At 36.7% G+C, this 12,260-nt stretch overlaps 1 protein-coding gene across 10 annotated transcripts in view; it reads right to left on the bottom strand.

Moving 5' to 3' along the window:
* Positions 1-12,260, bottom strand: part of TRRAP (transformation/transcription domain associated protein) — a 90,176-nt gene that overhangs the window by 41,356 nt on the left and 36,560 nt on the right. For 6 of the 10 annotated variants that reach the window (XM_065644468.1, XM_065644475.1, XM_065644472.1 and 3 more), the window contains 15 exons: positions 11,956-12,075; positions 11,428-11,592; positions 10,867-11,048; positions 10,393-10,591; positions 9,850-9,978; positions 8,957-9,223; positions 8,168-8,374; positions 7,173-7,331; positions 6,955-7,089; positions 6,654-6,764; positions 5,339-5,485; positions 4,275-4,488; positions 3,462-3,587; positions 1,449-1,595; positions 45-247 (listed from right to left, as the gene is read on the bottom strand). In XM_065644468.1, coding sequence (XP_065500540.1) covers positions 45-247; positions 1,449-1,595; positions 3,462-3,587; positions 4,275-4,488; positions 5,339-5,485; positions 6,654-6,764; positions 6,955-7,089; positions 7,173-7,331; positions 8,168-8,374; positions 8,957-9,223; positions 9,850-9,978; positions 10,393-10,591; positions 10,867-11,048; positions 11,428-11,592; positions 11,956-12,075 — 2,511 coding nt within the window. The remainder of the gene's footprint in view (positions 1-44; positions 248-1,448; positions 1,596-3,461; positions 3,588-4,274; positions 4,489-5,338; positions 5,486-6,653; positions 6,765-6,954; positions 7,090-7,172; positions 7,332-8,167; positions 8,375-8,956; positions 9,224-9,849; positions 9,979-10,392; positions 10,592-10,866; positions 11,049-11,427; positions 11,593-11,955; positions 12,076-12,260) is intronic. The other 4 variants (XM_065644477.1, XM_065644476.1, XM_065644474.1 and 1 more) reach the window with 1 other exon arrangement.

A 12,260-nucleotide genomic window follows, 5' to 3' on the forward strand; every position in this document is an offset into this window, starting at 1 on the left:
ATTTAGTATTTGAGTGCAATAATGATTTTGTCTTCTCAACTTACCTGATTAGCTGCCATTGGGGAATTGTTTTTCACCCACTCTTCCACTATTTTTACCACTGCACGAAGAATTTTGGCATCCGTTGATTTTTCAATGAGAGATGTTAGAATAGCTTGTATAAAATTTTTCCTCATTTCCATGCTCATCACAGCCAGGCGAGTTTTCACAAGATCCAGGCTCAGCATTACCAGTTCACTCGTACCTGCTATGGATGCAGAAGAAGGATTAGGATTGTACAGATGCCTATAAAACGCCTAGTAAAGAAATTTTCAAGACAAGCTACTGTAATTTAGAAACAGCTACAACAATCACAGAATCATTTAGGTTGGAAAAGACCTTTAAGACCATCAAGTCCAACCATTAACCCAGCACTGCCAAGTCCACCACTAAACCACGTCCCTAAGCACCACAGCTCCGCGCCTTTTAAATACACCCAGGGATGGTCACTCACAATATCTCTTGCCTGGAAATATATATCTAGAAACAACAGATTCAGAATTACTACTTTCCATTCCTAAACAAGTGCGACAGACTCATTCCAAAAAACCCAAATCCATTCAAAATACTAAAGGCAAGTCTGTGGGGTTTCATTTCAGTAAATCTTTGGTAAGAGATATTATGAAATCCCAGTACTGAAAAACTGCAATTAACCTTGTGAAAGAAATACTGTATGATGCAGCACGCCTATTCTGTTCTGATAATTTCCTGACTTGCTTATCTGTCAAGTTGAATAATTTTCCAATTCTTTCTCAGTGTTAATAAAATTTCCAAGGTTCTCATTTACCTAATTAAAATATGAGCTCAGAATCTAACAGCAGCAATTCTTTCAGAGTATTTTCTTCAGTAGCTTATTCATTAATAAATTTCAGCGGTCTTTACTAGCACCGGATTTTTTTTCTAAAAGAACATCTGACTTTTTTTGCAATGACTCATGACCCAGTTCATCTGGTTAGAGAGAGAATTGTACAGACATAAAAAACAAAAGCATCAGGTCTATCAAGGTAATTTCACAAACAGTTGTTCCAGTATTAAGAAATAGGAAGGAATAAAAAAAGTGAAGGCACAGAACAATCAAGAAAAATCAGCTCCTCTCCCCTCAACACTATAAACTCTCAAAGAATTTCAGTATATATGCTGTAGCTCAAAAAATATTCACTAACCGTTTTCTGATTTTTTGGGGTTAATACTGAAATGTACATATCAAGGAGGTAACCAGAACTCAAAGTGCATTTTTATCCATCAATACTTTGGTAATATCTCTCACTAATGCTGAAGTATTTTTCAGCATGTAATAACGCATACAAAACTCTACAAAATCATTTGAGTCCCTTTAGGATGAATAGATTGTAATACTTTACAACACCTCTAACCGTTAACATCCTTAGACTACTAACGCAATACAATACCTGTATTTGCTTCTGCTGTTCCTGCTGTAGCCTGTGGGTTTAAGTGTTCCCTGACCATCTTCTGCAGAGATCGCATAAAAACTGAAATCAGCCTGTCAATATAGCTGGGATTGTTACTGCACGCAGACTTCAGAATCATTAAAGTACCTGGAGATAAAAAACAATACTTAAGTAAAACTTCTATTGAGCATGACACAAGTAAGAGATAGGAAAGTGTTCTACCTGTATTTGTCCTACTGTGAAAGAAGCATGCGACTCCCCAGCTTACAAAGATTAGAAATCCGGATAGATTTGAAGAAAACCTTTCAGTCTCAACTTTAACCTAAACTATAATTTTTGCAATAAGTAAAATATTTTAAAGTTCTGTATCTCAGTGTGTGGTGGATGGACAAAGGGGAGAAAGAGAGGAATTGAGAGCAGATACTGCTCCAAGGCCTTACAGTAACAACAAATAGTTAACCAGGCAAAATGAAACTAACTCCTAATGTTGCATCTTTGTTTTAGCGGCAAAAACTAGCAAAACTTCTACATGAATAGGACGGAGTTTAGTAATTAAAAATAAAAAAAATTAAAAGTTACACAATCTTGTTTTTCTAATCTAGAAACTTTATAAAGTTTCATAAATCAGTTACTGTAGAGTGAAAAAGTTAACACTATTGAAACAGGTACTTTTGGAAGAGTTTATGAATGCACGATGCCTACGAGATCGCACTCCCTTCAAATTACACAGTTGTTGACAACACTCGTCTTAATATAAGCTTATCCATATCCATGCAAACCAATCAGTTTTAGCAACATCTATGTTTTAAAATACTTAAATCTTTTTAAAAAGTACAAACATCCTGTCAAACTATACCCTCTACAAAACCTAGAGCTACTTCTTTCCTTACTGCGACTTCATCGTTCAAGAGAAGCCCACAATATTTACAGAAGCGCGCTTTGTTCATTGAGTGGTTGCTTCAAAAGTTTTTCTTTTGCTGCTCAGATGTGCACAGAATTTGGCACACACAGTTCAGCCTCTCAAGCACAGATTTAATAAGTTATGCACCATCTGACAGTGAGATTGTAGTGATGCTTTTAAGTGAGACTCTGGACACAGTATAAGAAACATCTTTCTTGGTTAGTTTGTTGTAAGGCACAGCCTGACATCTGAGAAATAGGCAATTCCCAAAGCGAAATTACAACTACCTGCACAGATCACAGAGTAGAACAGTGAAGGTCATTTGCCATTTAAATCAACAAGTTTTCCAAAATGGTGCAATTTCAAGTCCATATTACCAACACAACCACTTCTGGGCCAAACAGTATTATTCCAATATATCTTTGTAATTGTTGTATGTAGCTGAGCTCCCTACCAGTTAATTACGTACAAAGAACAAGAAAATAACATTTCAGGTCTTCAGAATGGTATATGCTAAGAATTCAGATTTGCTCAATCAAGAAAAAAAATAGTATTTTCCTAATTTCTACTTGCTGAGAATTCAAGATTTATAAATACATAAATCTTCCTACACTATCTAAATCAGCTGATAAATGTGGCTTTAAAGACAACTGAAAAATGAAGTATAAGGCAGTAACACCTAAGAATGTTTACACAGATCCCTTGAAATAGTCTATTATATCTCAGAGTAGTACCCACAGGATTTTGGTTTTTCCATGTAACAAGTTTCCAGTAACTTTTACGCTGTATTTTGGTTAATCTGAATGCTGCATCTTTTTTCTATGCACTTTGAATATAAAAGGCTTTGATCTAGCACAGCTGCAGCTCCCCACTTCCCTTAATTGCTCCCAAGTCAGCTGCCAGGAGGAGACAGAATGGAATGAACCCCCCGTCCTTTTCTTCCCAGAGAACAGACATCCCAAGCTCGTCTCTCAAGTCAGCTCCAAATGCTTCCCACAGCCTCCTCTGCACGATATCAGATTTCAATTTCCTTACAGAAAATAAGAGCTCATGACAAAGATCACACTCATTAAGGGGCACTGTACAATGGCTGCTAGAGATGTGAAGCTTACCGAAGAGCTGGGAAGGGTTAGCATTGGTGGCCTTTTCATAATTAGTAAGTCCTTCATAAATAACCTTTCCAACTGCAGCATAAAGGCACTCCAGCTCTTCGTACTTTGAAGCGACACTTGAGGTACCTGCGGAGTTTGGAGAGTTGTGTTTAATTCTGGTAACATCAGGCACAGAGCAAGGAACAGTTACACTGTGAACATCCACTCATCTACACCATCATCGGAACTTCATCTTGCTAATAAACCAAGGTAACACGAGAGATCCTTCATTTATATAAACCTCTTTATTATACAACCAATATGTCTTCTATAATAGTGTACCACTACCTCTAAATAATTCATATGGATGAGAAGTCTTACATAACTGATTTTTTTAATAAAGATTATCTACATTAGTTTATATTAAGACATAGCACATTACCTATTGTCTTTCTTTTTTTGCACTCTATCTCCCTTCCTTGTTTTAGCAAAACAGAAAAGCTCAACAACTAAAAAAAATTGCACTTCTTAAGCTGAAAAATGATAATTGCAAAAATACATTAAATTTATAGCATGCATTTATTGAACTAGAGTTATGACAGCCACAGGTTATTAAATTTTTATGTCAATGGATAATGATGTATTCCACGTGATTACTTATTTCAGCTTTTCTTTTTTCAAACAGAGGTTCAAAGTGCAAGCTAAAATGGACCATTAAATGCAGGAATCAAAAACCAGAATATTAACACATTCCAAAGAGTGTCTTCACCCTGCCCTTAATCACTTAAGTTATGTAGCAATAAAGGATATAAGGAGCAAGAAAATACCACATACTTGGTTCTGTAGGAAAAATCCCCATCAAACGAGAAAGCAAACTGTGTACTGCTCTCAAAACCTTGGTGTTGCCACAGGTCATACAAGCGGCCACCCCGCGCTGCAGGGGTTTGAAGCTGCTGAGGACAGCAGGGGGCTGCAGGACAGTCAACAGGAAACTCAGGACCTCTAAGCCAGTGCAGATGTTGGCAAAGTTGGCCTGATTGGGTTGTTCCTGAAGAGAACACATACAAAAATGCAGCGAGTGGGGGAAACCACGCAGGTATGACGCAGATCAGCAAGTTCAAAACAAACCTGTTGACAACCTGTAATAAAGCTGAGGTTTCCACACTAGCCAAGTTTCACATCAATCTTTTGGATGTCATGCAATATAAAACAGTAAAATACCAAGTGCTATGAAATCTTTGCCCATAAAAATGTTACTTAAGCATTTACAGTATGTTCCTTGTGATGTTTTTTGTGGTCCTCAGTTTTGAAAGTTGCCCACAACCTCGATGGTTCTAAATGCTTTCTACAGATGATAATGTCTTATCTGTTTGTCAGCATCTTTCAGAGACAGGCCTTCAGTGAAGTTCTAAAACAGCACATTCTACTATAAGTTATACTTAAAGGTAAGAAAAGGGGATATTTGGAACTAGGAAAAAAAATAAAAAACAAACACACAAGAGGAAATAAAATATTCCTAGACATATTATTCTAAACCTACAAAATTACCATTAAGATTGTTAGTTAGTTTGCTGCAGAAGCATTTTTCTTTTTCCTGAACCTCCTGAATAACTGATGCCACATAGCACAAAATTAAGACATACATTCCTACAACCTATTTCAAAATCAACATAATACAGGAAGCTACTCCGCTGGCTCCTAAGTCTATTTTAATATTTGTAAGTACTGCAGCTATACAAATCATAACCACCGATGCAATTCACATACCTAACTCTTTATGTGTTTTACTACAAAGAAGAAAATATTAAGACTAAAACCCAGTAGCCAGATAATGTAACTATTCAACGAAATATGTGATAGAGAAACCTAAAGACCTACAGGACTGGAATGGTACCTACCACAGTCATTAGCAGCTTATCAAACCACTGCAATTTCAGTTCTGATTTTGGCCACATGTCTGGTCGTAAAGCTGTTTTCAGAAGGTTGACACAGCGGCGAGACAGTAATTCCCCAGGAGAACCAGCAGTGTTTGAGTTGTCATTTACCTAGCAATTAATCAGAGTTAACAAAATGACAACCTTTTGTAACCAACTCATTAATTTATTATGCATTCCAGGCAAGCACATAATTTCTTATTTCTGAAATGGATGAGCTTAAGTAGTTTTATCAGTATAGTCACAGGGCATTTAACTGCACAAAAAGCTGACAACTAATAGTAAATATCAAAACTAGTGTCTAAACTGCTAGCTAATTACCCCAAATCACCCATCAAAGGTATATTAAAATAAGTGTAAACCCATACGTTATTACTACAACTCTCACCACCTTTTCTGTTTGCAAGGTATCCATAAACATACATAAATCTTCAATCAATTCACGTCTATTCTGTGCAATGGACTGTGGTGTATAAAATCCTATGTTACTTACCAGCTGAGTCTGCTGCAGAAGTCATAAAAAGTTTCAGCTTTGAGCTACACCCAGCTAATCTTCCCCACTCTGGAGAAGTTAATTCTTAACAAAACTTGGTGAAAAGCTACATGCTGCATGAAAAGAAGTAATTCCATGTATTTGATCTTGAAAAGTCTATTACAATTGTTATCCTTAGATATGTAATTGAAATAGTCTTTCCCTATGAAACTATAAATATTCTTCAGTTTTGGGGTAAAATATTCTTGCCGTGAAATCTAGGCAATAAAAAAAGCATACTTTGCAGCATCAGGCAAATACATAAATGAATTAAGAAAAAAAACTTATGGGAACTTTAAGTCTTTGCCTGGCTCCAGCCAAATTCTACTAGTCGCATTTATATAGTACTTGCTTGAAAAGATAAAGTAATGAAGAAACAAAGTGCTAGAAGTGGTCAACAGCACAGTAAAAATGGAGATTCTTTCCCTTTCTAAGTGCACGCTCCCTGCATCATGCTATAAACAAACAATGCCAACAATAAGAAGCTAAAGCACACCTCTCATGTATAATATCTATCATTTGTGAAATGAAAACATGCAGAAACTGATTATCAAATTCAATTTCTTTCCTCCTTAAAACACTGTACTTTTTGTACAATTTTGCACTGAAGTTTCTAACCTTTCGGCAAAAGAAAGTCCACAAATACTAGAATAATCCAAGCATAAAAGGACTCCTATGAAAAGAGGGGTTTATGGTTTTGGCTACTAATGCCGCATTGGTACTTGCTTATCAGAATAAACATACTACCTGGCAAGCGATTCTAATCAGGAAATTCACGACTGTATCTGTGTGCTGCTTGTCAATCGGCTTGGAAAGAAGCGCATCAGCTCCTGGCAGGGACTGGCTGCGCCCAAATACCTGCATGTATACAAAACACAAAACCCATAAACGACGTTGAAGAAGGATAACAACAAGAACAGATTTAAAATGTTTTCTAGAATTATAATCTTCAATTCGGGGAGTTTCGAGTTATGTGGAAAAAAAACCAGTAAACTAAACTACAGGTTATAATATCAGAGTTTATGAACAAAATCTGAATTTTTCTTACAGCACTTATTGCTCCTGTCGCTGTCCTGAATCGTTTTACTTCTTGGCCAGAATCAACAGACAGTCCTCTTTTAACAGCAGATGAGGCAGAACTTGGTCCATCTCCACTTGCACTTGAGTCCATATCTGAATCTGGCTGAAATACCAGTGACGTGCATGTTAAAAAAGCATTTAACTGTATAACAGCTCAATCTTTACTGGTTTGTTTAGACTTCCTACCTGCTGGTCTTTAATTCTTTGCAATTCCCATTTAATAACTACTTCAGCAAGATCCACTGCTAGTTTTCTTTGCTCTATGGTAACACTGGGAGTGAAGCCCAGTCTCTGCATGGCACTAACCATGTGCTGAACCAAGTGATGTCTCACTGGATAATAAACCTGAAAAGATGGTTTCAGAGTCATGTTAGGCCATTAACCAATAGAATTCTACAGAAAAACTACCGTAAAAATAAAATGGTAAAACAGTCTTTAATCCATAAGTTTGCTAAATCTCTACCATGTTCAAATTTTGCAATCCAGAAAAGTAACTGGTTCTTCGAAGACAAAATTTTGGCTACAATTTTCAGTGGGGACTCCTGATTGCACATACTTGCATTAAGATTTTTTTTCTTCGAAGATACATCATTTTTCTCAAGGAACAATAATTCAAACTTTTTGCTGATCCTTTTAGAGAGATACAACTCACATTTGAATGGACAGATTCTTTTTTAAAAAAACAGTGAGGCTCCAATTCTTGAAAAGTGACTTAAAAGCTTATCAGCTAGCTGTCACTTTGGATCATATTTTATTATTTTCAAAAACACTCCCATATTGACACTGTGTAGCACTCCCCTATTTGTTGAGTGTCTCCCAGCATACGTTAGCTGGAGGTAACAGTTACCTGTTTAACCCCACAGAATACATAAAGTCAAACAAATAAGGACTACAGGAGGAAAGAAAATAATATGGTTCTGCACGTTTTTTAAACAAATCTTAAAGAATCTTCACAGCTCAGCAGTGAATTAACCCTGCAGACTTTCACCTAACATTCTGAGCTCTAACTTCAATTGCAATAAATCTTAATAAGTGGTTTGCTATTTAATAGCTGTTTTCAGTTTTAAATAAGTATCTTCGCAGACAGCTGATGCCTTTTGAAACTGAACCGTATATCAAACTGCAGTTTATCTCCGTAATATCTGAGATACGATGACTACCAGAATAATTGGTACAAGTACCTTGAAATGTTGTACTATCAGGTGCAAAATATGTACTAGCTGGGGAACCGTGTGACCCTCTTCCACAATGATTTTCCGTGTCCAGTGAGTCAGCATCTGATGTCCATCCTCCATCCGAGCAGGCACAGCTGGAGTCAGGATAGCCATCGCTTGCCTGACAATAGCACGGGCCTCCATCGCATGAGCTTTTAGAAGACTGTGAAAAACCTAAACAGCAAAGTTTCTGATCAACATTATTTCTGCAAATATGTGTAATATTAAAGTATTTCTAAAGAAAGAGAAAGTACAACATATGTTTTCTAAACAACACAATTTTTTTCCTAAAGGCCCATAATTTGATAAGTATACAATGATACTTCATCATCAGAAGTCTACAGCTTATACTTCTGTCTCCCTTGCATTCCCTTTTTCTTCCTCCCTCTCCACTGTCCAGTTTGAAGTTTTCCTTTGGTTCCCACATTCTGTCTCAACTGAAACGTCTGTCTCTTCTAAATAACGAAACATTATCAATTTTGTTAATCCAACCAAGGACTTTTAATTGTCCCATCACCCTTCTCTGTTTTCACTTGTCTTCAAACTTCTTTCTGCACTCCCTATCCCCAAATAAATTTGTATTAATATTTGGCTTCCTGCTTCTGCATATAGTTGTTCCATATGAATTCAACTGTTACTTGTGTACTAAGTCTCCAAAACTACTGTCCACCCTCCACTCTGCATTTTAAAATAAAAGCACACCACAGACCTTATCAACATCCCTTAAACGTGTGAATACAAGCTCATAGTCAATACCTGCAGAACTATCTTCTTATGGATGGCAAATTTTGCAATGATGTGTGCCAGAAGCAAATGCCCGCTGTATTTGCATGCTGGGTCCACACACGCCTTGGACAAGAGGCAAGGCCAAGCAAACGTCATTAAGCGTCGCAGTTTGCTGTTCCGGTTCTTGTTATTGTCATGAATGTGATGTGGAGCGTGCTCCACCAGAAGTGTGGCAAACTGCAAGAGATATATCCTGAGGGAATCCAGCATATCCGCCTGTTTTTCTGGATCAAGTACCTAGTCCCAGGGATGACCAAAGAGGAGAGGAGGAAGATGAGAAAAATGAAACAGGAAAACCCAACTTTATTATCTATAAAAGCAAAGTCCTAGGTTTTTTTTCCTTTTTGAATGTTTTTTAAGAAAACTAATAACTAAAACCACATTTTTTATTCAGTTTAATACCCACAAAACGACCTCCTGAGGTGAGATATTTTAAATACTATGCACATTCAGGAACTTCCAAAGCTACTAAAAAAAAAAAAAAAAAAAAATCTTAAAAACCCAACCCTCATCTTCAACATCTATTTTTTAACTGCAAACTGGTTCAATGAAACTGAAGCGAATTATAAAGATATCGGTGTTCCGTCATGGTCAGCTTTGCTTAGGAAAAAGGCGAGAAATGGGCCTTATACAGCTGTATCCCAAAGACAGATGTTCAAGTCAAAGAGATATCATAAACCGAAAACTGCAGTCCAATCCTGACCAATGGATCTCACAACAGTTCAAGTTATGACAGATTTGATACAACTGATCACAGTATTTAGAAACAGCATGACAAATTCAAATCAGGATTAAAAAGCCAACGAGAGGAACAACTTTTTGTTTTAATTTTCAAACATGTTGATGTAAACAAGGGTTGTCACCTTTGTTATAAAAACACTAGTGATGCTTTCTGGATTATCTCCCTCTGGGTTTGGGGGTCCCAACAGCTGTTCACCTTCTCCCTTTTCAAAACTGTACAAGAAAGCAGGATTCAGGATATGTTGCAGCACCTACAGAATAGAAACAAAACCCCAGTTATACTCAACTATCAGATCCTTCTAAAGGCAGTCAACATGCAAGTAATTTCACATGAAACCTGCAGGTTAGAAACACTCACTGCATCACAAAAGGAAGCTATAACTAAAACCTTAAGAAATAGATACGCAGATTTTTTTTCTTCTTCTTTGCCCCTTTAAGGGCAAAGATTCTTAGAAAGTGCAAACTAAAGTAGTGAGCATTGAAAGCAAGATGAATTGCTGTCTCTGTTTATTATCGCTGTTCTTCAGGTGTGATATTTTCACCTAAATGGCTCTGCCAATTATCAAACTTGTTGACATTTAAGTAAGCGAGTTTTGTTGCCCTAGTTCCCAAGAAGAAAATTAAACCTAAATATCAGGCTCCCTTGATTTAATTGCTTTAGTTACCTTGGCTTTGAGCTCATCTCCGAAGTTTGGGTCGTTGAAGTCTACAAACCGGAAGAACAAGGCCCGTTTTTGGGGAATACTGTAGTTTTTGGGGATCTCTTCTTCCATGTATTCCTTTAAGAAAGTCATATTGCAGAGAAATCGACCCGTAAAAGCCCGAAGCAACTGGAAGAGCAACTCTATGTCACCATAATTCCTTCTGTAAAAATACAAAAAATAAAATGCTTCTGTGAAAAAATAACCAACCAAACTACTATGCTGATGAACTGGTGAAGAAACTAATCTTGGTTTTAAATGAGCAGAGAACCAAGAGCAGGCATGGCTTTAGAGCTAATGGTAGCATTATGAAATGCATTAAACTTCCTCTTCAATAACTCTTTTTAGCACCTCTGTATGCCTTTACAATATTTTCAAAATTTTTTTAAAAAGAAGAAAAAAGTACACAAGCCATAGGATATAAATGTTTTTACATACTTGCAGTAATTCAGTAGGCAATAAGCTAATAGCTTAGGTTCTTTCCAATTTGTCGCAGCCATATTCTCCTTACGGTGTCTCTCTTGAAAAGCTTCACTCACCCACACACGTTTCAGCTGATTCACCAAGGAGTGTTGATTTGCTAACCAGCATTCATCATTCTTAACAATAATACTTATGATCTGTCAAAAGCAAAACAAGACGAATGCAGAGTCAACATGCAATAGATCTGCCAGCAGAAACAATAATATAAAAGCACTTCTTTAAGGTCAATTAAGGTTTCTAAAATATTTTTTAAAAAGGTCAAATAAAACCTAGTTTAGATCAATTTTAAAAGGAATTTTAAAAAGTTTTCGTTGCCATGTTTTCCTCTTATATCTTACTTGATTTAAAAAAGTATAGCTCATTTGAGTCTCATTTCCCTTCCTCTTTAAATTTTTACAAGTGTTTTTGTACGGGCTATAATACATACACGCACACTTGAAAGCCTGTGTGAAACAGGCCTGTAGCTAAAGAGTTTTTAACTATCTAGTGCAGAGACAAACAAGAATAAATTAGTACCTTAATAGCCTGAAACTGAAGGTCAAGACGCATTGTGGTAGTGCTTGGAGAACCAGGTCTAACAGCCGCTTGGGTACCAACAGGTAACAGCAGAGTGATAAATCGGTTCGGATTGGCTGCCAGGACATCTCGTAGGGGTTTGGCATCTTTATGTTTTAAGAAACTCTGAAAAAGGGGAAGAAATAATTTTAACAACCACCTTTAAAAGCAAAAATATCAAAAGGCTATGTCATCCCGAGCTTTTCTATTCCTCACTGAAACTGCAGAGGTTATATCTCACATATATAAAAAATAACCTCTACAACTTCAGTAATAACCCTACACGATCAGGAAAGGTATAAAATCAACAGCTCAGAACAAGCAAATATAGAACGGAGAACAGACACCCTGCAGTCAGAGTAAGACCATGATTAAGGACTACAAGGTCATATATGGAAAAATAAAAAGATGGAAAAGATTAAGAACTTTTCATACATCAGATTTGTTAAGATGAGGGCTTTTTTCGGCTCCCTGCCCCACATAGCTTACCATAAACATTCTGCTCCACTGTGGATCATTTAAAGTGGCTTCCATCATGAACAGCTCCACAGTCTGGGATGGATGACGTGTCAGAAATTTTATCAGCGGTTCCCTGAATGGACTGCCAGCCTGAAAGATTCATAAAGCTTAGATTAAAAATGCAGAGTTCAGAGTATTTTCTACTAATTTACTGGCACTCAGGAAAATACATTTGACTTGGCATTTATGCAGATACAAAATGTTCAGAACTTCTACGATGAGAATTTATTGACAATTTCAAAACTTCACTTTTAAGAGTCTAAGACAAATGTTAA

Source organism: Caloenas nicobarica, chromosome 14, assembly GCF_036013445.1.
Source record: "Caloenas nicobarica isolate bCalNic1 chromosome 14, bCalNic1.hap1, whole genome shotgun sequence".
Taxonomy (NCBI): domain Eukaryota; kingdom Metazoa; phylum Chordata; class Aves; order Columbiformes; family Columbidae; genus Caloenas; species Caloenas nicobarica.